Source organism: Esox lucius, chromosome 22 (assembly GCF_011004845.1).
Source record: "Esox lucius isolate fEsoLuc1 chromosome 22, fEsoLuc1.pri, whole genome shotgun sequence".
Lineage (NCBI taxonomy): Eukaryota > Metazoa > Chordata > Actinopteri > Esociformes > Esocidae > Esox > Esox lucius.
Window position 1 is genome coordinate 10,299,620 of NC_047590.1, and position 22,946 is coordinate 10,322,565.

The following is a 22,946-nucleotide window of genomic DNA, read 5'->3' on the forward strand; positions in this document are numbered from 1 at the left end:
GCTTTGCAATACACCAATATAAAACGTTGACTGGCAGATACTGCAACATAAAAAAAGTTGAACTGTGTAAATGCAGCCAAAAACAACAGGTTTTATTTATTTTATTATTTTTACTCTAGTGTCCATCTCATCTCTGACAACAGTCATTTCCTCAACAATTCACAATATTCAATTTATTCATTAATTAATGCAATAAAAGTACAAGATAATTGTGTATTTGAATATTATTCTCGTCCTATATGTTAAACACCTAGGCCTGCAATATACAGACATTATAAGTTGAAAAGAAACAAGAACCAATGATTAGGTTAGTAATTTAATCCTTGTTATTAAATATTGTTTGTTTGAAAGGGAGACAGATGTCATATAATATATTTTCTTACATTTGTTTTTTACAAAGGTAGAGTACATAAATTAATCAAAACAATCATGAATAAGAATGAAAATGTGGTGTTGATGTCATAATAGCTTAGTAGAATTCAAATGCTATGAACTTGGTCAAACTTTCAGACAAGACACTGTCATTTCAAGGTCATGCCTGTAGGAATATCAAATTATTGAATGTCATATTGCTAAAATTAGTGACATTAGGAAATGTATTGTAGCCTATGGTACAAACGGAAATATTACTGCTTTTATTTTTAGAAATCGTATGTATGTATTAACTACATCCAACTGGAAATATACAGTTAAAATATAATGTGGAACTTCAACTCAATCAGTCCTTCCAGGAATAGAAACCAGTGGCTGAAATACATGGCTCACATTAGTTGAACTGCAGTTGAACTGACATAACTACAAGTGTTTAGCATCTACAAATATATTGTTTACATGCTCCAGAAGCACATGGAGACGGACACTTACTCATAGAGTAGTGATGAGTTCAATATAGGCAAGACAACCAATAGCATTCAAGGTAATACAGTGGAATTAAAATGAACACAATCGAGGTCATTCAATAAAGAGTAACATAGCTTATAGATACTGTATATAACTTTCATCCTTATTTTCTTCTAACACAGTTAAAATCAGGCCTGAACAGAGGTATTACACACACAGTATATTAGGTTTTGTAACTAGATCTGATTTACACATGCAGTATGCTACACTTTACAATTAAAATAATAAATATTTTTAGTACAGTGCCACCCTGAAAATAAAATATTTGATTTAAAAACAACTGATTGTGGTCAATCAATTAGCTGCAATCTAGTGTCCACCCCTTCCATCTGAAATCTACAATAATTCACTCCCTTACAAGGACTAAATTCAGTTATTTGAAATCCAAGGGGGAGTGGATGACTCTTGATTTCTGACAAAATCAGAAACCCACCTCCGGTGACAGATAGACAGGCGCACGCACGCGCACACCTGTCACAATAAAGGACATACTTAAGTAAATAATGGATATAAAGGTGTTTTTGTTTACCTGTTTACTTTCACTAGTCCCTCTGGGTAACAGTCTGTGGCCAGAGAGCACACCTGGCAGAGTGGATCAACTCCATCATTGCATGAGACAGGTAGAATGTGGTAGGAGGTCTTGCACGTATGTAATCACAGCCTTTGAGAGGTAGGTCATTGTGCCGTATCTACCACTAGGGGCGCTGTCATAGAAGAAGTTACAGATTCCTGTGGCAGGATCCTTCTCCAGGAAATACTCACTAGCCCCGTGGGACCTCTGCAAAACACAGGAGAAGGATTTGAACCCTGGTCTTCAAGGGCCCGGGATAACGTTTACAGAGAAGATGAAGAAACAGGCCGGGGGGACTTGCCTGGTCCTGTAGGAAGAAGTCATTGGCCATGTGGACGATTCGGTCCATTAGGATGATTCCACCGATGCTGTCCACATCCATCTCCGCCACCAGGGTGAGCACCATCACAGCCTCCACCAGCAGCTGCCGGTACTCCGGCTGGGGGATGTGGTTCAGCACAGACTCCACGTGCACCGCAAACTTGATCTCACCCTCCGTCATCTGCAGACACACACACGCGTAAATTCAACCGATGCGCTGACCGACCAGTCGATCGGCTGACCCGGACCACCCACCTCTCTGGTGGTGGAGGATGGCAGTACGTATCCGTCGATGGACAGGCCATGGCACTTCTGCAGGATCTTCCACACCTTCTGGTAGAAGCCCATCGGGACCCGGTTAATGGCGCCGTCCAAGCGCCGCCGCCTCAGCCACTGGCCCTGGCGCTCCTCCCACTGCAGGCGGCTGTCCGGGCCCCCAGCTCCCACGGGGGACAGGACGCCGCTCGGTGTGGACGGGCTGCTGCAGCGCTGCAGCGGAGGGAGGTGTGCGTTCAACAGGCACCGACGCTCACGTCTAAACACGCGCACAGGCTTCGACTCGCCGATTCATGTGTTGACACGCCCCCGTGCACACAGACTGACACGCACGCACGCCCCCGTGCACACAGACTGACACGCACGCACGCCCCTGTGCACACAGACTGACACGCACTTGTACCACACACAGACTTACTGTAGGGTTTCCTGTTCTTTCAAACCAATTCAAATAACAAGAGTAATATGAAGGCACCAGCATGCTACAGCACAGGCTGTTATGGAACACAGGAAGCCAACACTCTGCCTGCGCGGCTCAGTGAACGTAAAGGTCATGAGGGAGAAGATGTTTCATGGTTTTTACCGTGGAACGAGGAGACGTGACATTGCTGCTGATGGAATAAGCATTGTTACAGATCTACGAAGAAACAAGATGGAGAAAAAATGGTCACATGTCGGTTTATGATGAGAGAGAATGAAAGGATGATGACATGAAAGACACCCAAGATAACCATAAGAGTTAAAAACTGAAGACATAGGCTACGAAACAACAGGCAACGAGATCTGTTCTGCGTCTCAATATGGCGTTAGGCACCACTCGATGTATTCTAGTCCAGCCGGTATGACGTATGGGTTGGAGCTGACAATGTCATGCTCACATGCCTATGGTATTGACTAACAAACTCAACCCACGCTGACTGGACGAGAAGAGTCATCCAACTGAAATCAGAAAGTTCAACAAGATTATATTCATATTCGCAAAAAAATGAAGATATTGTATATTCAACCTAGATTGAAAACATACAAGCCCAGGGAAAGACTAAATGAAGTTAAACAGAATACATTAAATTATTGTCTCTGAAATCCTACATCACCAGGTTTTTAACCACCTAACCAGGAAACATAATTCAAAAGAGACCGAGAGAGGTTGGGAAACAAATACTACACTTTTACATAAGGGGATATTTTTTAGTTTGCACACCAGGTCCCACTGAGAACTTCCACATTTGAGACAACCGGCCTGAATCGGCCACTGCGGTGCATAGGGATCTGTTAGGGCTAAATGTCTCGAATTCCATCTATCAATGACATTAGAGGTAACCATGTGGATATCTACTGTATGTACATTTAAATAAATAGGAATATTTCAATGCCCTAGAACTCTTATTTGTCAAATAAAACATGCATATTTTCATCTCCATGACATTCGTTAGGCGATCCTTTCATCTAGTGTCCTGTGTCGCCCCCTGGAGAAACGACGGGCAGGCCCACCTGTTTCATGTCACTCTTCAGCTTGCAGATTCCGGTGCGTTCTGTCTTGGTGGCCCCGGTGTGACCCAGCTCGTGGATGGAGATGGCCGGGCTGGTGGCGGACGACTGCATAGGACGCACTGACAAAGGAAACACAGAAGACATTTTGATTCTCCAAGTGGCTTGAGGGACCAGAAATTGGTGTTTTTTTTATAATAACAAGAACCGACAAAGGCGCGCGCACACAAACACAGTCACACAGATAGAAGCCCTCACCGCTTCTCTCCACTCCAAACTCCTTTCCACTGAGGATATGGTGCAAAAGGTTTTTCATGTCTGACGGACTGAGGTTCATTAGGGTCTCTGAAGCCTCTTCGCCTGCAGGGCAGAGAGAGAGAATACAGACAACAAAACTTACTGAATGAGGTAACTTAGAATTTACTTAAATGGAATCATTTCACCTATATCATTGAAATAATAAATAATACCTGAGCAGAGTAGACTGCCGCCCAGGTAACCCAGGTGACAAAGGTGTGAGTGACTACCTGAGCAGAGTAGACTGCCGCCCAGGTAACCCAGGTGACAAAGGTGTGAGTGACTACCTGAGCAGAGTAGACTGCGGGCCAGGTAACCCAGGTGACAAAGGTGTGAGTGACTACCTGAGCAGAGTAGACTGCGGGCCAGGTAACCCAGGTGACAAAGGTGTGAGTGACTACCTGAGCAGAGTAGACTGCCGCCCAGGTAACCCAGGTGACAAAGGTGTGAGTGACTACCTGAGCAGAGTAGACTGCGGGCCAGGTAACCCAGGTGACAAAGGTGTGAGTGACTACCTGAGCAGAGTAGACTGCGGGCCAGGTAACCCAGGTGACAAAGGTGTGAGTGACTACCTGAGCAGAGTAGACTGCGGGCCAGGTAACCCAGGTGACAAAGGTGTGAGTGACTACCTGAGCAGAGTAGACTGCGGGCCAGGTAACCCAGGTGACAAAGGTGTGAGTGACTACCTGAGCAGAGTAGACTGCGGGCCAGCTCTGTGGCCATCACCTGCATGATGAGGCCGATGCGGAGACGCAGCATGTCTCCAAACAGAGCCGGCTGGGAGCGCATGTACATCGCCAGGTACACCATGATCTCCTGCATCAACATAATAACCCATAGTAACACTTGTGTAATAACACATGCTCAGACTTATGTAATAACACAAGGTAACACTTATGTAATAACGCACGATTAGATAAGTAGGTCTTTAGTAACAGGATTATTAAGTGATTGGCCTCAAACCACTATGTTTTGTTAATAAACAAACTACGATCAATCAAAACAACTTGGTCTGAAGGGAAAACCAAAACACATGCCAATGAAGAATCGCACAGATTTTAGGAAATGTATATATTATAAGCTGTAGTAGGATGGTAAATAGAATTGTGTGGCACTTCAAATGTCCTTGTCCACAGTCGATTTAGCATAGCGCAAAGCAGGCTGTCACAACCACCACTGAAAAATGCTTTTAGTGGGAGTCACCAAACTCATTTTTTAATCTTTCAATTTTAGCTAAGGAAAATACCGCAAGGCTGCATATTCATAATGTACATATACACCTATCCATTACATCCAATCAGTATTGCAGAAGAATTTCACACGGCTTTGATGGATAGCTTTCCCGGACCAGTGTATTTGTGGTGATTTGTATAGTATTTTAGTTTTTTTTAAACACTGATTGTAGCAGTAGAATCACCTGGGTGAGCACAGCAACACTGATGTCCTGTCCGCTGGCCTCATAAATTAAAGAGCTGAGCTCCTCTGGAGGGAGAGGCCTGGGCACAGGGCAAGAGAAGAGTTACGGAGAGCTTCCAAAGAAGCCCGACTTATTGTACGCAAGCAGCTAGCCAGCTAACGATTACTGAAAACTCCAAATGTGGTGAGGGACGGAACGCCACCTACGCTGAGATGACTTTCTCCCTGGGCTCTGGAGGCAAGCCCACCGTCAGCTGCTTGTGGTGGGAGATGAGATCAGTACAGGACTCAGCCAGCACCTCCACTCTCTTCCTCAGGATACCAGAGATGTATCTGATCAGCCCCCACTCCTTATTGGCCCCAGCCAGGGCATACAGCTCCTCCAGGAGGCATCTGACACTGGCCCCGTCCTGGCCGTCCAAGTCCACCAACCAATCAGCACCTTTCGGGGTGTAAGGGATCACATTCAAATCAGTATAACCTGATGAGTCAGTTCAACCTAAGGGGTCAATTCATTTCATTATTTTTAAATGTATGTAGCATGTAACATTTTTGCCTCTAATTTCTATTTTGTAGTTGGAAGCCAGAAAGACTAACGTCGCCATGACACCCGCTTATGGGGATCAGAAATGAGTGAAAAACAATCGTTCAGTTCCACCTGAGATGTCAATCCCAAGCGCTTTACCACCGTCCAATCAGCACCTTTGAAAACGTAGAGGATGTAGAGGATATCTGCCTGATCCTGCAGCGTGGGACACTCCTTCAGCTGTCTCACCAGAGACACAAAGTCTGTGTTGCCCTGAGCGTCCCTGGGGAGGGGAAAGTCTAAAGTACTGTGGGCCTGAAGCATGGACACACACACACACACACACGCACACGCACACACACCCAGACATCAGTACACAAATACACGTGTTGACATGGCCTGTGTTAATTTGGGCACCGGAGAGTTGACGAGCGGCTGACCTTGGGCTGTTGAGGCGGAGTGTGTTGGGCCTGCTGGTGATGGGGCAGTGGCAGCAGGTTGAGGGATTTGCGGTGTTTGTTCATGGTAGGAGTCACCGGAAGATACATCGAGGCCTCTGTAAGGATGGAAACAACGCTCACAGAAGGAAAAAAAGCCTACACTTTTCTGGATTTTATTCACAGTATTTTTAATTGGAGATAGTCTAGTTTCAGATGTGTTGGTGTTTAAGTAGCCTGGTCCCGGATGTGTTAGTGCTGTCTTGCCACCTGTCCTTGTGTCTATCAATAGGCTGAGCCAAAGGCCCGTATAAAATCTCCAATACATGAAACATAAGTCAATCAGTAAATGTGGATGATAGCGAGAACCTACTGGGGATGTTAATGCCTTGGACCTGGGCCATGAAGGACAGGATGTCGCGGGTGGTGTGTTCAGCACTGAACACGTGCTGCTGCCCCCTCTGGATTGGAGGGAGATGACACTTGTGGGCGGTGCTCTGCATCAGCTGGGTGAGGTATTGATCAAACATGTCTTTGGAGTTCCCTGGAGTGGAGATGGCCATTAATGGTGCACACAGCAATACGAGATACATGGTGGAAAACTAGACAAAATGTTGATTAATACACCAGACAAGTTCTATCTGTAACAACGAAGAAGCGAATTCACTTCCAGTGTTCAATATTCTCCAGTGTTGCCGAATCTCCTTCGTCACACCACATACACGGCATGTTTGAAGTACCTGAAGTTAAATAACTTTCCTCTTCGTCATCTTCTTCCTCATCCAGAAGGTCATCATCGGTGTCGTCATCAAGGAAGCTAAGCTCTGTGTGGAAGGAGGTAGTCTGGAAGCTGGCAATGTCAGCCATCTGAACCCTGCAGTACGCAAAGCGCAGAATTGAACAAAACAGGACATCACCAGAACGTTACTTACAGAAGCACTTCCTTTTCATAGAGTACGTTCACACACGCAGCCCTATTTTGACCTTTAGTCCAATAACTGGCAAAAGAGGTAGTTTGATTGGTCAAAGGAGCAGGAAGTGAAAACTGTAATTGAGGTTTTGTCTGTAAATGCAGCCTATTAATCCAGAGGGCTCTATAAAAATGAGTCTGACCTTGCCCCTCCAAAGTATCCATCCTGAAGCTTCCTCAGAGTGGAAAGGATACACGGGTCAATACCCTCACCATCATCAACTGAACACAACAAGGGAACCACAATTAAATCAGTTAATGAACTAATCAGTTAATCAAGTTTGATTGTCCCAAACAGATATACTGTCCAGTTCAACCACACTGATTATATCTTTTTTATGTTACAGAAACAACAGATGATGATCACACAACCTGGTGTGTGTGTGTGTGTTTGGAAACCGAAGGTGTTTACCTAGCATGTTATGCGTAATGGGAAATGTGAGCGTGGGGCGTCCAATGATCCTCCAGGAGGAAGACAGGTAGGCCAGCTCCGTCCGCAGCATCTCCACTATCATCTGGTTGTCCAGGGCCAAGTAGAAGTGGTGTTTGTCCAGAAACTTAGAAAGGAGGACAAGGCTGGGCTCTTAAAACCTGGGCTGAGGAACGCCACTCCTAAAAACCTTGTACTGGCACCCAGCATAAACACATCACATTCAGCTCATCAAGGTATTGACATCCAGGGCCCAGTCTCTCGGGAACACTCGGAATCTGGATCAGATACAACAACTCTCTTTTTGCAGTCGTTTAAGGGCATTTATTAAGAAAGGACCAGGGGGGGGTAAAAGGTCAACTAGGTGAGGAGGTTACCTGGGGAGTGAACGTGTAGGTGCGGCTTCGGATCTCGTAGAATTTCGATGTTCCCAGAACGCCAATGTGCCTGTATGGCCTACCGCTCAGATTCAACTTCTTGCAGTTGCCTGGGAAACAAGTAATTTGCTTGTTTAGCACTAACTCGTCGGCTACTTGGTGCTAATGACTTGTTAGAACATTCATAAAGCCTTCGTGACTTCATGAATGTCCTGTTAAGCCTTCAGCGCTGCTCGTAGCGTACCCAGTTTGACGTAGATGTGGCTGAGTATGCGAGCAGGCAGGACCCGGACGGGCTGGACCTCAGCGACGGTCTGGACCTGAACCCCGTAGTCCTTCAGCATCTCCCGGATCTCCACGGACTCCGCCAACACACACACTGCCGACGGGCAATGTCCACAATACACATGCCCCGGCGTGCCCCGTGCGCACATGAACGGGTACGTACGCGAACACACAAACAAAAGAGAGAGGACACCGTCACGTACAGATGCCCGACTACTGAGAAAACGAGCTTGGCGAAACTTGTGAGGGAAATACCATCCACGGTCCAACCTTCCACTCTTCGTGACGGGGGGGACGGGGGGGGTACAAACCTTGCACAACCACATCTGGTCTGGAACTGGTGGAGAATCGCCTGTTGAGAGGGTCAATCTCTCCAGGCGCGAGGAATCCCTAAGGGGAACAGAGGCGAGACAAGAAAACGTCACGCCCGAAACCACAGCGGACCTATTGGGTAAAAGGATGACATCACGGGATGATGATCACCAGGGTTTACCTCAGCCAGCAGGGAGCTGACGATGTAGAGAGACTGACCCCACATGTGGGGACACTGTCCCATGGCTACTCTGTCCACAGTGTGGGGGTTCATATATTCTTCATCCATCTGTGGGGGAAAAACCACAGTATCCATTCATCTTTAATCTATCAATATGATGACCATAATATAATAGAAATAATACTGCTAAGTAGCAAAGGGGACACAAATTTGCCCCGTCGCCTGGGTTACCTTTTCTGGAGGGACGGCGTAGAGCTCAGGGACCATGCGGATCCCAGGCTTCCCTCGGATCAGGACTCCTTCCAGAGCCTCCCTGTACTCCTGCACCTGGTTTCAGGAAACAGAGACTTATGCTCAGACCAGTTTGGGACTGTGGGAGGTGTCCCATATGGGTCAAGGGCTAATCAAAAGGGATGATGATGGTCATAGTAGAAGGTAGTGAGGTATATAAAGCATAACTTTAAATGCACCTTTTCTATCTGTATTTGTCAGCATGGATATATCTACACTTGATTGTGTGTTTATTCATGCACAGTGCCACAACTGAATCGTTCCCACAGGGATAATAAAGCCAGTCTTACCGGTATTACCATTTCTCTCTATTTCTGGCCAGCCACTTCTGTTATGTACTAGTAAGAGTTTATGTGAAATGTGGTTAAACTTGATCTTTGGAACTGGAAGATTCTAGTTTTACTGTGGACAGCAGACCACTAGTCTAGTATACCTGACTGCTGTTTGAAAGTGACCGCTAACAAGTATAACCAACAAGTCTACAAACTGCAAGGTATCTGCTCCGCTGTTAATACCTGTACTTGGTCTCCATTGAAGATGCCGTCCAGGATGAGGTAGGTCCAGAAAACTGGCCATTCACTTTCTATGTTTTCAAACAGCTTCAGCTCAGCTGGGTCATAGTGTAGACGGGACGGGTCCTGACACAGTTATAATGAAGGTCATATGCAATTTTACCTGTTTATTCCAAGTGATTTAATTATTTTCTGTAGTCCATAATAGACCATATTCTTAAACAATTTTAAAATGATGCCAGAAGCTAGATATCCAGCATTGATTCTTCTGATCATTTTCTGTATGCTAAATTATGATAACCCTTCACATGGCTTACTTATTTCTATTGTTTTGTGAACGCTTTTATTAACAGTGAGAATCAAAGAAGGGCATTGATGATGCATGGAGACGGGTATTGAATCCTGGTTCCTCGGCATGATGCCTTGAAGAGGTACCACTAGGCCACAGCTCCACACAAATAATGGCATTTTCAGACTGCCGTCATTGTAGGAACACACTGATTTAGAGTATAATTCCACTAAGGCAATCCATCTATATCCCCCTTCCCTTTACCTATATTTCTGGTACACACAATAGGATAAGTGGGGGAACACAAGAAGAAAAATCAGGTGCTATACTGCAGTGCTATACTGTAGTGCTATACTGTAGTGCTATACTGTAGTGCTATACTGTAGTGCTATACTGTAGTGCTATACTGTAGTGCTATATTGTAGTGCTATACTGTACCTCTCTTGGACATCGATACCCATCTCTGATAAAACGGCAACAGCCGTAGCGTCCCTGGATAGGAAAATTAACTTTGTAAGACTTAAAGTTCAATGGAAAGTTACAAAAGAGCATGCTATTAATAGACTTGTCTGGAGAACACCCCCCCCCCCCCCCACCGTCCTACCTGCAGCTTGGAGATGATCTGACTCTTAGTGATGGTGACTAGGTCAGGGTCGTCCACAGCGAAGGCAGGGAAGGAGATGACAGACAGGAGCCCTGCATCAATCTCCTTAGACGTGGAGGCTCGGGGCAACATGGAGGACAGGATAGCCTCGGGGGGGTCATTTGAAACGCACAAGAGAATGGACACCTTGCTATTTTAGGAAATGCATATTTATAATTGAACTTCCAAACTCAAAACACACTCACAAAGCCGGGAGCGGCACACACTATCAGACAGAGCAGCACCGCAGGAGCATCTCTCACTGTCACAGACAGAAGGACAATAAGTCCTGGGGAAGCATAGTTTCCAAGTACCTGGCAGTGCTGAACCTCATCCGGTAAAACGTGAATGACTGATTTTGGTCCGCCGTGAGCCCCGAAGAGGTCCAGCTCATCAATGGCTTCCAATGCGGCCTGAACAACAAAACACAACAAACGCAGTACAGCGTTTTTTTTTTTGTTTTATGAATGTATACGGTGGGGTGCCAGTGTAGGCTAGCGATTTAGAGAGACCAACCACTGACCAAAAGGTTCTGAATATCAAACCACAGACCCAAGAGCAAAAGAATTGGGGGAAATATTTTTGTTCTGTCCCTGATCCAAGTCGTTGCTGAGAATAAGAATGTATTCTTATTCACACTTAAGGTTAAAAAAATTAATCTTAGAAGCCGTAATGTCGTCATAGGATTTGTATGGGTCCATACTGGAGACAGTGAGGCGTATATTCGACCATATGATGATTGGTCAATTTAGGACAAATAATAAATGTTAAGCTCCACTACCTTTGCCATTCCCACAGAGCTGCCATTCAACTCAGGGATCCCCTGATTGGTTTTGTCCCCTCGCTCCCACATCCCATAATCCTGCACAAAGAAAGACATGTCACCATGACGACATGCTTCAAAATCATACTACTGTATATTTTTCTACCATGTGAAGACTGAATGTAAACAAAATGTGGACTTGAGCCCAACTACCCACTGCAACTTTATAAGCAGCCTCAATGTAGAAGACCAGATTCTGGATAAAGGCCACCTCATCCAGGTTTGATATTATACGAAGACCTGGATTAAAAAAAAACAAGATTCATGAAGAATGACTGAAGTATACAGTCAAATGATTTGATGCGATGACCTGCCAGCCAATACCTGGTCATCAGTCATTACTCCCCACACGTGCACAAAATCATGCTTGTACCTGAGGCGGTCATCTGTGCCAGTATGAGCAGATAGAGAGAGGTGGCATCGACCTGCAGGTGCCCCCACTGATCGTCCCCCACCACGGTGGCGCAGCTTGGGGTGTGGTACTTTGCATGTAGACAGTCCTTGGTGCTCTGGGTGTGTTTGAACCGCTCTACCTTGGCCACCTGTCAGTCAAACAAAATGCTTAGTTACTGCGTTGTTACACCCACCGATGAAACTTAAAGATTTCCAGATTTCCAAATTTGTTGCATGTTTGAAAAGACAAACTGACAGCGGGCAAATCCGCGACATTTTACGAGCCCTGTCAAAAAGACACCAGCCACAGGATAGCGGGCTAGCTGAATTTCCAACCCAGGTTCCACCAGCACATTAATAGGAGAGGCAAAGGCAAAAGACCGTAACAGTAGCCAACAGAACATGGGTCACCCACCTGGCGCATCATACATTGCAGCAGCCCTTGCATCAGCTTGACAACACTCTGTGGACTCAGGTGAAAGGCAGACACAGACTTTAACCAACAGCCAGGACCGCTGTTCCATCCACCAGTGAGCATGAGATGACGTAATGCCAATAAATGGACAAAAATGACGAATAGCCAAACAAGTGTAATTCAGGTACACGTCACGCAAGGAGATGAGAGCACAACAGTCACCTGCTCCAGTTCATAGGCCTTGGCCTTGTCCTCATCCCGGTCAGCGTTCTTCCTGTAGGCCATTCCTAGACCCCACACTGCCAGGATGCTGTACACATTATCACGCACCCAGGCGTCGGGCTGCTGGGCACTGCAGGGCAATAGCCCTGTCACTGGGTTCTGGAAGAGATATTGACAGGCTGGACAAACAGACAGACTGATAGAGCTAGGGGGGGAATGCCAGAGGGGGACGTCACATGACTGGAATCAAGTCGCATAGATAAGACACATACTTTGTGTATTCTTTTGCTATTTTAAGTTGACCTTTGTTCTAAGGAAAAACAAGAACTCTACCGTTTTATGTTGGCAGTTTACTGCGGTGTCAAATACGATTCTGGTGCATATGATTCATGTTATATGAAATGATAACTTGTTTTTCCGCGTAAGATAACATATCGTTCTCCGGTGATAGCCTACTTGACATGAACATGACATTTACATTATTACATAAGTCATAAGATCTTGTCGTACCTGGTTGCAAAGAATGGTCTCATGAACCAGCCTGGCGAATCCATCGAGCTGCACACCTGAATTACTGCGGCTCCTCATGCTGGCTGGAGTCAGTTAATCTGCCAATAAATACAACTACAGTTTAGCGCAAGAGGGCATGCTTTTGACCATGAGCCGATGACCAGCCTAACTGCCTGTCTGAAACATTTGCAATAGTAAAAGTAGGCTATTATACGCTGTAATTAAATTACAAGAAAATGTTATTGCATCGTAAATGACATTCCATGAATGCATCGGTTCTTGCAATGCATAAATATCGCAGTTGACAGGTTTACAGTTGCAGATGATATTTCATTCAGCGCATTCCAAAGATAATGCTAGCCCTGACAGTAACGAAGCGCGGTATAATTCACCGTTTCCGATTACGCGACACGAGTAACGACTAATTACTGAATACGTTACATAACGACAATGATCAGCTAACACTGTTAATTCCTGTCCTACCGTTTCTATACTTCCATCTTTCCCCCTCCGCTTCTATGTTCTCTTCCTGATGTGTACTGAATGTTTTTGTCTAGCATACAGGGGGCGCTAAAAGAAGCGTAATTCAATGGGGCATTTTTCCCCCCATTAATTTATACGCTTTGTCACATTAACAACATTAATTATGTATTATTTCTAACACAGCTGAAACAAATATAAAATGTATTTTTCTTGCTTTCTAAAAATGTGTTTTATGTCATGTACAATGTGTTACCATAGCCTGGTCTATCTAATATTTTTATGAAATCGGTAAAAAATTGAGAATATTTTGATTGGCGTCAGTGGGACCCCACCTTGGCCATTTACATTCTGTTCGCATGGTAAACAACTGATGGTATAACGGACATTTTAAGCCAATGAAAAATCCGGACAGTGGATGTGTCAACCAATCAAAAAATACCTAACTGCATCCCTCCCGAATGCTCACCCACTTCACACGTACGGAAGTGTGCGGAAAAGGGTGAAGTGTTCATTTATATATACATACATTCATATTGGATCTGAGTCAACAATCAAGATTAAGGTACGTTTTAACGTCTACCTATTTTGGGGCTTGTGTGAGTCGTTGCACTTGCAGATGTTTAAGAAAAAGCGTCCTGCGATTCTGATGCTGCCCACAAGCCAATGAAAAAGTAGACATCCTTCCCTGCTGTGTTTTTGGTTAGCTTTCTAGCTAACGTATGTAGACTCAGTTTGCTGAAGCTAGTAAGCCAGCTAGATAACTACTTAACTAACAGCCAAATAACTGATTTGAGCTAGCTGTAATAACATAGACACGAGTCTGCTTTATGACTAGAAAGAGATCCATGCATTTATTGTGATAGGCGAACTTAAATCCTAAAATGGACCTTACCGTAAACTACCATTGCAGTCAGTGTGTTGTGCTTCCCCTCCCTGCACAACTTCTGCTACTTATACTGTATATAGATATAGCATCACTATCCTGTTCACTGGCCCACCCTGTTTACAGTAAACAAATTAATACCCTAGTTTTGATCCTCCCTGTCTCCCTTCTGTTTTCCTCACTCCCCTGTCTCCCCTGTTAATTCCCTTTCTCCTCTCTGACCTACCTTGTCACCTTTTGTTCTCCACTGGCTTCCTCTCCTTGGGCCTCCTCTCCTCGGGCCTTCTCTCCACTGTATTCCTCTGATCTGGCCTCCTCTTTCTGAACAGATGCAGTTCATGCTGCTGTTTAGTCGGCAGGGTAAGCTGCGTCTCCAGAAATGGTATGTTCCTCTGTCAGACAAGGAGAGGAAGAAGATCTCAAGGGACCTTGTCCAGACCATTCTGGCACGCAAGCCCAAGATGTGCTCCTTCCTAGAGTGGAGGGATCTCAAGATTGTCTACAAGAGGTCAGAAAGGATTTTTCACTGTATTGAAAACCCCTAGGGCTGAAGTTACTGGTCTGCTAGGTTATGTTTGCACCACCAGTTGAAATCAGTTTTGTTTTCCAAATGTGTTATGGTTGAATTAGATATTAGATTTTTTTGAATAAACAAGATTTGAGTCGGGGCAACTGCCAGTGTAAACAAGGCTATTACAGGCCTACAGGAACAGAATTTTTATATTTTTCAATAGCATTTTCCTGTTTGCTCCTTTCCATATTAATTACTGTAAAACGTCTGTTGGCAATTTTCAGTAATTTTTTTCATTCAATCTGAGATAAACATTTAATTTCAACATAATTTATTTGACACATTGTAGCCCAAGGTTTTAATGAGCCCCCTAGTGCCAGTGTGGCTTATCTCTGCATTCTTTCCATCCAGATATGCCAGCTTGTACTTCTGTTGTGCAGTGGAAGACCAAGACAATGAGCTCATCACACTGGAGATAATCCACAGATATGTGGAGCTGCTGGACAAGTACTTTGGCAGTGTGAGTCTTCATGAATAAGTATTTTGGCAATGAGTCTTCAAATATAAGTACTATGGAAGTGTGAATCTTCTCATGTGTAATTTGTCATGATGAACCTTTATACATGTTTTGAGAACTAGGCCTGAGTTCCCTCTGTGTAGCTAAGCGGTCACATTTAATTTCCCAATATAATGTCCCAGGTGTGTGAGCTGGACATCATCTTTAACTTTGAGAAGGCCTATTTCATCCTGGATGAATTCCTACTGGGAGGAGAGGCTCAGGAGACGTCCAAGAAAAACGTTCTAAAGGCTATTGAGCAGGCTGACCTACTGCAGGAGGTAAGACACCAGTCACTGGATCAGCCAGTCCTGGAGACGATTAGGGTAGTATCTGTGTTGTAGCCTGGTTAGGTGCTGTTTCATATCCCAGTTTTGATTCTGAAAAACAGCTACCTCTTTAGAGTACCTTAGGATAATCCCAACAAAAATACACAGGTACATCCTTGCGTTCTGTAAAGTATCTGTGGCATTTTGCTTTTTTGATTTGGTAGCTCAATTGGTAACAAATCAATTTGGATTGGAAACAAAAACACATTTTCTTGCTTTACTTTCTGTACTTTATTGCTAATTTAGAAAGGCTTCAATAGTCTATTGCATTCAAACTGTGCTTTTCTCTCTTTCTGTGCTTAACCTTATGCTAGGATGCCAAAGTAAGTGTTCATTGTCTCATTTAACTTAATGAATAGCACTAAGGCTACATGCTTATTAGCCTTCACAATCACCTTTTACTTGTATCCACTCCAGTTGACTCTGTACACCCATGTCCAGACACTGACAAATTGCACTGCAGTGCAATGCGCCATATCTTTCTCAGTGTTCTGTTCTCATTCTCACACCCCAGGAAGCTGAGGCTCCGCGGAGTGTCCTGGAAGAGATTGGCCTGACATAAACTCCCTGCCCAACCATCCCGCTCTCCAGTTTTTCTTTAAGGGGCCCAACCATCTCTTTGTCTGTGCCCTCTTCCTAGTGGTCTCTCGCTCTCCCCCCACCTTTCTTTCTCTCTCTCTGCCCCTCAATGTGCTGTTGTGTTATCCTGAGTAAAACTCTAGAATGTTGCTAATGTTACTTGTGCCAACTGGGTTTGTTGTTCCGGTCATGCTTTGTCAACACTCCCCACTACACCTCTGACCTCCTATGGTATATGTAGCCAGTAGCCACTAACTACACCAATAACTTTTAATCTTTTGTCCTTCAATCAGTGTTTTTTGTTGTACTTGTCCATGTCTGGACCTGACTTCACTATTTAAAGGAGTAAGATCAACCCCATTTACTTAATGGGAGTTTAACAAAGTAAGCAAAACAATGTCAGTATTTTTAAGTAGTGTTACATTTACAAAAAAGTATTCATATTCAAGATGTAATGTGCTTTCATTGTAATGACCAAAGAACACTGTGTTTATGATGGAGTAATTTGGAGATAAATGGTGTTAGGGGAAAATATTTGTGTATACCACATGGCATCTTGTACACTACTTTTGACTTATACATCCTAGCCAAAAGTGCACTATGTAGGGAACAGGTTGCCATTTGGGACACAATGCTCAGTCCCTATCTATTGTCCCTATCTATTGTGCTGTCTTACAAACTTCCATGTTAGTCACCCTAAGACAACTCTCATGTTACAGTCAGATAATGAGAATTTCAGTGTCATAGCCACCTAATGACAACTCCCATGTCATATTTAGATAAAGGCAATTCCTATGTCATAGTCACCTAATGATTACTCCCATGTCATAGTCACCTAATGATTACTCCCATGTCATAGTCACCTAATGACAACTCCCATGTCATAGTCACATAAAGACAACTCCCATGTCATAGTCAAATGAAGACAAATCCTGTTAGATTCACATAGTTATGTGGGAGTTGGCCAGACAGTGCCAACATATCATGGCAAGGCAAGGGAACACTAGGGAAAATGAAAAAGGGATTCTTACTGATCAAACCTCTTCATTACATAGTGCATTACATGAGGTACAGGAAGTGCATTTTGGGCCATTGTTTTGTAACTTGGATCCCGACAGAATTGTTCTGTGCGCAAGTTGAAATTCTAGGTCAAACAGAGGATTTCAGTTGGGATCCAGATGTGTTGTGAGGACGGCAGCGACCACCGTGAGCACGTCACTGCCAGCGCTTAGTACACAGACACGGCCAGTGTGTATTCATCGTTTACACCAAAAAGCATGTATTAACAATGCCTGATGTCTCAAACACACCTACAGTGCCACCGAGGTCCGGTACAGGGCCAGTACACTCATGTCCAATGGAGTGACTCACCGTTGCTTGGCTGGGGCCAGCGCAGTGCGTCCTGCCTGGGGCACGCGCTGGACTTCACGCACACATGAAATTGTACGGAGGGGACAGCTTGGTGGAAACGGCAGCAACGGGTGACGCTGTGGGTGTGATCGACCTGCGTAGCTGTTACAGTTCCTCGTTGGCCGTATGGCAGCGTGCTCAGGCAGTCTACCAATGACCATAATGACGTGTCCTGCTCAAGTAAGGACTCTTTTTGTCAACAGTACTGTATTTTGAAAGATCCAAAATAGCAGCCTATTTCCTACAGTGGGCATTCCTTCTGCGAGCAGACTATGAAGGGCACCATGTAGCCTAAACCTGTGTTTACCAGTACTGGTCCCAGGGTGATGAAGGGCAGCGGTTTTGTTTTGGTCCTTGCACTCATCCGATTCCAATTAAAAGGCTTGAAACAAGTGTTCTGAAAAACTAAACAGCAAAGCCCTTTGGGTTACCAGGACCAGTATTGTCAAACAACAGCCTGGGGGAAAGGGCACTAGGTTAATCTCCATGTACTGCTCCTCTGTACCCTACAAGTCATTATAGCGTTGAAGATTTTTGTTTTTGTATTTTACACTGCGAATATGTTCGCCGGTCTTTTGTTTTGATGCTCTCAAACACTGCAAATCATTAACAATAAATGTGTCTGGATTAACAAGATTGTGGTTTTACCTATTTGCTACCAAACGTATGATTTAAAGGAATGTTAACTTCTGTTCATAAGTTGCAATAAAAGAATACAGCCAAAGTTAGGTATAAAAATGTTTATTCACATATGTATACTGTATGTACACAATTCATTGTACATTCGGAACAAACTATATATCAAGACAGTCAGGCTTAGCAGTGCATTTGTGTGAACTACTGACAAAACCAGTGAACAGACAGTCAAGGTCCATCCAGAGGACACTAGAAGTCCACTAGTGAACAGACAGTGAACAGACAGTCAAGGTCCATCCAGAGGACACTAGAAGTCCACTAAGGATGTTCAGTCGTTGTCCAGTAAATCAGGTGGCGTCTCCCGTCGATTCTCTACACCGTGTGAAGAGGCCTCCGACTTGATCTGGATGTACGGTGAGACTGCGTTCACCTCAGGACTGTCGTCAGTGTCCCCACGGGTCGGACCGGTGCTGTCCAAGTCCCCGCGGCTTGGAGAGTGGGGCGCCACAGGCTCTCTGGGGGAACAGAGGGCCCCTGTCTCCTTGACCACGGTCTGGATGTCTGCATGGACTGGGTTGCTGTCCCTCATATGCAGCCTAAGACTTTGTATGGCACTGGCCCTGGCTGTCTCCGGAGTAGTTTGGTCCATATCCGCGGTCCGTGTCCCAGGTACCAGATCGTCACGGTTACCATGGGGTTTTTCCTCCTTATCTGACTCCCCAGATGAACTCTGACCCACAGGCGACTCACTCTTTTTCTCCTTCTTTTGCTTCTTCTTCTTCTTGCTCTTCTTCTTGCTCTTCTTGGAGTGTTTGTGTTGGGATGGCGTTGTCGCGGCAACGTCGTCGCTTGGCCGCCTGTCTTTTTGGGACGATTTCTTCGGGCTCCTGCTCTTGGTCCTGTGCCCCTTCCTCTTCAAAGACCCAGTGGGGCTGCCTGATCTGGACCGCCTGGAGGAAGTACCCCTAGACTCGGTGGACAAACGCCCTCGGCACTCCCTCTTGTTCCGGTCTCGGTCCCTGCTCCCATCTCTCCTGACCCTTCCCCTGTCCCTACTTCTAGACCTGGGTCTAGTACTGTTACGACTGACCCAGGACCTGTCACTCTGAACACTGGCTCTCCGACGCTGTGATACCCTGCTCTCCCTACTCCTACTCCTCCTCTCCCTGTCCCCACGTCGACTCTGGGACCGCTCAGTCCACGAGGAGCGGTTGCTCCTCTCAGAGAACCTGCCGGTAAAAGACCCCACACCACCGCCTCCTCGGTCGGGTGACATGTGCAGGTCCCGATCCGCCTCCCAGAACTCGTTACCTGGGTTACGGTACACATGTAGGAAGTTGCAGTGCTTTCCTTTCGGACACTTCTGTCTGTCAAATAGACCTGCGGGAGTGAAACGACCATTTAACCCAATGTCACTTCTGATTATACAGTTAATATAGCAATTCCACACAGTTTAAGGGGGGGGGGGGGGGGGGTATGGTTTCCACACAGACATCTGTCCACTCACCACATATAGCAGTTTTCCATCTAGTGACTGGAGAGAACTCACACTGGAGCTGTTTTCCAGCGTACCATCTACCATTGAACATCATGAAGGCCTCTCTGCACTGTTCCTCTCTGCAAACACAGAGACAGCCAGAGAAAGATGTAGAAAGCCCTAAAGATACACAATTTCTTCCACTCCAGAAACACGGATAATGTGATACATTTGAGCTGAGTTTACATTTACTTACGTATCAAACTGGACATAAACATTCCCTCTCAAGTGCGGCTCGAAGTTGCAACTGACCTGGAGACGGAAAGACAATGTATTCACTGTTCCTCTTGGTATTCATGTCTCATTTCCACTGAAGCAGATGCCATCAACCCCTAAATAGTAGAATGGAGCAGACAGCCTCACGGTTACCTTGAACTGCACCACCTTGCCAGCGCCCTTAAACTCTGGGAGTACATCCTCATAGAAATCCACAAACTGCTGCAACACCTCCTCCTCACTGTACTCCAGGCAGGCGTCGGTGTCGTAGTCGTCCCTCGACCTCTGGTCCATTCCAAAGGTTGCAAACATTCCACGGATCATCAGAGTAGGGCTGGACAGCGGGTGGACGTGCTTACGGGAGCATCTGAGCAATCGAGAACCAGGAGAAAAGTGGATTGGTTAGGTGTAAATGTACTGGAATCCATTAAAATAATTGTGCAACTATGGAGTACATTTTTACTTGTGAGAATATGCTGTTCATTACAACCACGACCAACCTGTCTCCAAAGCGGCATGCTCCGGTTTTGAGAAAAAAGGGGCAATTAGCCCTGTCTTGTTCCGTACCAAAATCTGGAGCCTCTGGATTTTTCCAGGGACCACCATTCTCCAGCTACACACAAAATAAGAAGTGAAATGGTTTTATTTCCGGAGTTATTCTAATGGTGTAAACATGACTTACAGACATCCTTCCGGTAAAGATGGGCAAGGCAGCCATCTAAACATCAATTTGCATTATTACCTGACTTTCAGCCTGGTCCAACATTTTCTGTACAGCTTCCTATAAATGGTGTAAACACAGGAGGGGCTGGTGAAAACCTGCAGTGAGATATCTGGATATCTGTTATTTCAAGTTAAGAAGCTCTTACCCACGTTGAAAGTGAGGCACGGAACATATTTGTACAGATATATATTTAAACACACTTCAATTGCGATGTATAATGTTCCTAATTGGGATCATTTGTGTCCACAACAATATATACAAGGTGTTTGATAAAAGATACATCCTTGTCCCGTGGCAGCAGGGAGTGTCACTCATTGCGTGTATTGTATCTTAGTTACGGTCTTTGCGTATATCTTAGTTAAGGAAAAGTGGACAAGATCTGGAGCAAAACATTTCTTCCACATACAACAAGCTACCGAAGGCCAATTCAACTTAGACATTTGAGGGAATCCATCACTTCAAAACACATTACTAGGTTATGAAAAAGAGATGTCCTCTTGATTGCCGTTCAGTTGCAATTTAAAAAGATGGAGGATATGTAGCTCTTTCATTGTGTGTTTATCCCCCTGGTACACACTTCACCTCTCTGTCTCTCTTCGCCTGCTGTTTTTGCTCCTTCTCTTCCTCCTCTCTCCTCTGCTGGGCCTCCCATTCCTCCTTTATCCTTTCCTGCAGACATGAATATTTAGCAAATCACCTTCAGCAGTTAAATTCAAGCATGTCTTTGCCCTAAACCCTTTATAGTGGACTACTTCTGGTTGGAGCACCAGACAAACTTACCACACCATGTAGGAATTAGTATGCCATTGTGACAGTTAACATCTGGTTAGATGCTAACTGCATTTCGTTGTACTATACCTCCTCTTCCTCCTTTCTTTTTCTTGCCGTCTCTTCCCTCTCACACCTCAGTCTGAACTCCTCCTGGGCCAGCCTCTCTCTCTCCAGCCACTCGGCGTGCCTTCTCTGTCTGAGAACAGGAAGCATGCAGTATGACATTACAGATGATAGTTGTCCTTAACTAATCAAGTGAATTAAAGACTTATTAGATGAACTAGCTAGTAGCAACCTTTCTTCCTCAGCTTTCCTCTCAACTTCATCATCATCATCATCATCATGTCCCTCCTCTGGCTGATCTTCTCCATCGGCTATGCCTTTAGTGAGATAGATCAGAGCTGGTTAATGGATGAGTGACAGCACATTCAGAGGAATTCGTCATCAGAAAGAGGATTCAAAGCAGCAGTGTCCAGTGTCATCCCACCAGATTCTCTAACTTGGGCCTTGGCGAGGGCTTGCCGTTTTCGTTTTCTTCTTTCTTTCTTCTTCAAAGATGCCCTGCGTTTTTGGCTGTGGGAAAATAATGAGACACGATGAGTGGTTACTCAGCTTTGGTCAACAGTGGCACTTCGACCTCAACTGAAGTGGCTACAGTAGATAATAGCTAATATTTATTGGCGGAACATTAGAAGGGTTTACAGAAATGTTAATCACATTTAAAGTTATTACAGCTGGGCAAAAACATAGTTTCTCAACAATAAAGGTATGTGTATAATCTCTATGGACTCTCCTTACCATCCTGTGATTTTGTTCCCAGGTACAGTATGACTAAAAAAAAGCCCATACAGATTATACACTGGGGTTTGTTGAGAAAAGTGTTTTTTGCGGAGTTTTAAGGAGTTACGATGTAATTAAATGTTCTGTAAGCATGTGTAACATTCCGCAACTAAAGGTGAGCTAGTAATATCAAGCAACTTCAGTTGCGGTCGAAGCTACTACTACTAGCTAGCTAGCTAGCTACTTCGCTTGTTAACTATATTGCAGCAGTACTTTGGGACCCTCTTGGCAGCACCATGCATAAAATAACATTTAATATTTACATAGCAACGTCACATTAACAACAATTATCATAACAACATACCCCAATGAAGGCGCAGACACAGATGGAATGGATGCTGCCATTTTAATGAAATCTTATTCAATTCGTCAGGGTTCAAAGTTGAACATTTCCCTCGTGTTTAAAGTTGTTGACAAACTAATTTTAAAAGACACTGACTTGCATGGCATTAACGGTTCCTCATTTCTGAAGCCATAAACTTCAAATGTTTATATGTTCGGTAACGCGTGAATTTTGAGATCGATTTCGTAATTTAAAAAGCCCATCATATTGATATCTGCGCACGCGTCCATAAAACGTTGTCGT

General features: G+C 44.8%; 3 protein-coding genes across 6 annotated transcripts; 1 reads left to right on the forward strand and 2 right to left on the reverse strand.

The window, feature by feature from the left end:
• Positions 1–85: 85 nt before the first annotated feature.
• Positions 86–13,467, reverse strand: phka2 (phosphorylase kinase, alpha 2 (liver)). 3 transcript variants are annotated; one of them, XM_029116562.2, is made up of 32 exons: positions 13,369–13,467; positions 12,886–12,983; positions 12,376–12,534; positions 12,154–12,201; positions 11,719–11,887; positions 11,503–11,585; positions 11,304–11,384; positions 10,837–10,935; positions 10,484–10,630; positions 10,318–10,371; positions 9,594–9,716; positions 9,019–9,114; positions 8,788–8,895; positions 8,606–8,684; positions 8,254–8,388; positions 8,010–8,119; positions 7,615–7,759; positions 7,346–7,424; positions 6,973–7,106; positions 6,606–6,776; positions 6,236–6,351; positions 5,972–6,110; positions 5,477–5,711; positions 5,271–5,349; positions 4,540–4,669; positions 3,815–3,916; positions 3,560–3,678; positions 2,981–3,007; positions 2,652–2,705; positions 2,048–2,281; positions 1,773–1,973; positions 86–1,678 (listed from the first exon to the last, which is right to left on the reverse strand). In XM_029116562.2, exons 2-32 carry the CDS (start codon positions 12,961–12,963, stop codon positions 1,505–1,507), a joined length of 3,708 nt encoding a protein of 1,235 aa, XP_028972395.1. In that variant the 5' UTR covers positions 12,964–12,983; positions 13,369–13,467; the 3' UTR covers positions 86–1,504. The 3 variants fall into 3 exon arrangements, with proteins under 3 accessions (XP_028972395.1, XP_028972396.1, XP_028972397.1); XM_029116563.2 differs by lacking the exon at positions 2,981–3,007; XM_029116564.2 differs by lacking the exon at positions 2,652–2,705.
• A 330-nt stretch (positions 13,468–13,797) lies between these two features.
• ap1s2 (adaptor related protein complex 1 subunit sigma 2) lies at positions 13,798–18,272 on the forward strand. 2 transcript variants are annotated; one of them, XM_013139975.4, is made up of 6 exons: positions 13,798–13,930; positions 14,581–14,759; positions 15,174–15,282; positions 15,462–15,599; positions 15,962–15,970; positions 16,162–18,272. In XM_013139975.4, the coding sequence occupies exons 2-6, from the start codon at positions 14,581–14,583 to the stop codon at positions 16,207–16,209; spliced, it is 483 nt and encodes a 160-aa protein (XP_012995429.1). In that variant the 5' UTR covers positions 13,798–13,930; the 3' UTR covers positions 16,210–18,272. The 2 variants fall into 2 exon arrangements, with proteins under 2 accessions (XP_012995429.1, XP_012995430.1); XM_013139976.4 differs by lacking the exon at positions 15,962–15,970 and having other exon boundaries at positions 13,799–13,930.
• An 89-nt stretch (positions 18,273–18,361) lies between these two features.
• Positions 18,362–22,896, reverse strand: zrsr2 (zinc finger (CCCH type), RNA-binding motif and serine/arginine rich 2). The gene is made up of 11 exons (XM_010886445.4): positions 22,665–22,896; positions 22,008–22,093; positions 21,816–21,900; positions 21,608–21,716; positions 21,332–21,418; positions 20,768–20,806; positions 20,526–20,638; positions 20,179–20,392; positions 20,006–20,061; positions 19,780–19,889; positions 18,362–19,652 (listed from the first exon to the last, which is right to left on the reverse strand). The coding sequence occupies exons 1-11, from the start codon at positions 22,703–22,705 to the stop codon at positions 18,601–18,603; spliced, it is 1,992 nt and encodes a 663-aa protein (XP_010884747.2). The 5' UTR covers positions 22,706–22,896; the 3' UTR covers positions 18,362–18,600.
• Between the last annotated feature and the right edge of the window lie 50 nt (positions 22,897–22,946).

Excerpts from the sequence above, each read along its gene's own strand:
- phka2 (XM_029116562.2), bottom strand. The coding sequence starts at position 12,963 with ATGAGGAGCCGCAGTAATTCAGGTGTGCAGCTCGATGGATTCGCCAGG. Across the intron at positions 7,107-7,345 it reads GGATACTTTGGAGGGGCAAG|GGTTCAGATGGCTGACATTG; the intron begins GTCAGACTCATT and ends TGCGTACTGCAG. Across the intron at positions 6,111-6,235 it reads CTCCGCCTCAACAGCCCAAG|GCCCACAGTACTTTAGACTT; the intron begins GTCAGCCGCTCG and ends TCCATGCTTCAG.
- ap1s2 (XM_013139975.4), top strand. The coding sequence starts at position 14,581 with ATGCAGTTCATGCTGCTGTTTAGTCGGCAGGGTAAGCTGCGTCTCCAG. Across the intron at positions 14,760-15,173 it reads CTCAAGATTGTCTACAAGAG|ATATGCCAGCTTGTACTTCT; the intron begins GTCAGAAAGGAT and ends CTTTCCATCCAG. Across the intron at positions 15,283-15,461 it reads TGGACAAGTACTTTGGCAGT|GTGTGTGAGCTGGACATCAT; the intron begins GTGAGTCTTCAT and ends ATAATGTCCCAG.
- zrsr2 (XM_010886445.4), bottom strand. The coding sequence starts at position 22,705 with ATGGCAGCATCCATTCCATCTGTGTCTGCGCCTTCATTGGG. Across the intron at positions 21,901-22,007 it reads GGCCCAAGTTAGAGAATCTG|GCATAGCCGATGGAGAAGAT; the intron begins GTGGGATGACAC and ends ATCTCACTAAAG. Across the intron at positions 21,419-21,607 it reads AAAGAAAGGAGGAAGAGGAG|GAAAGGATAAAGGAGGAATG; the intron begins GTATAGTACAAC and ends TCATGTCTGCAG.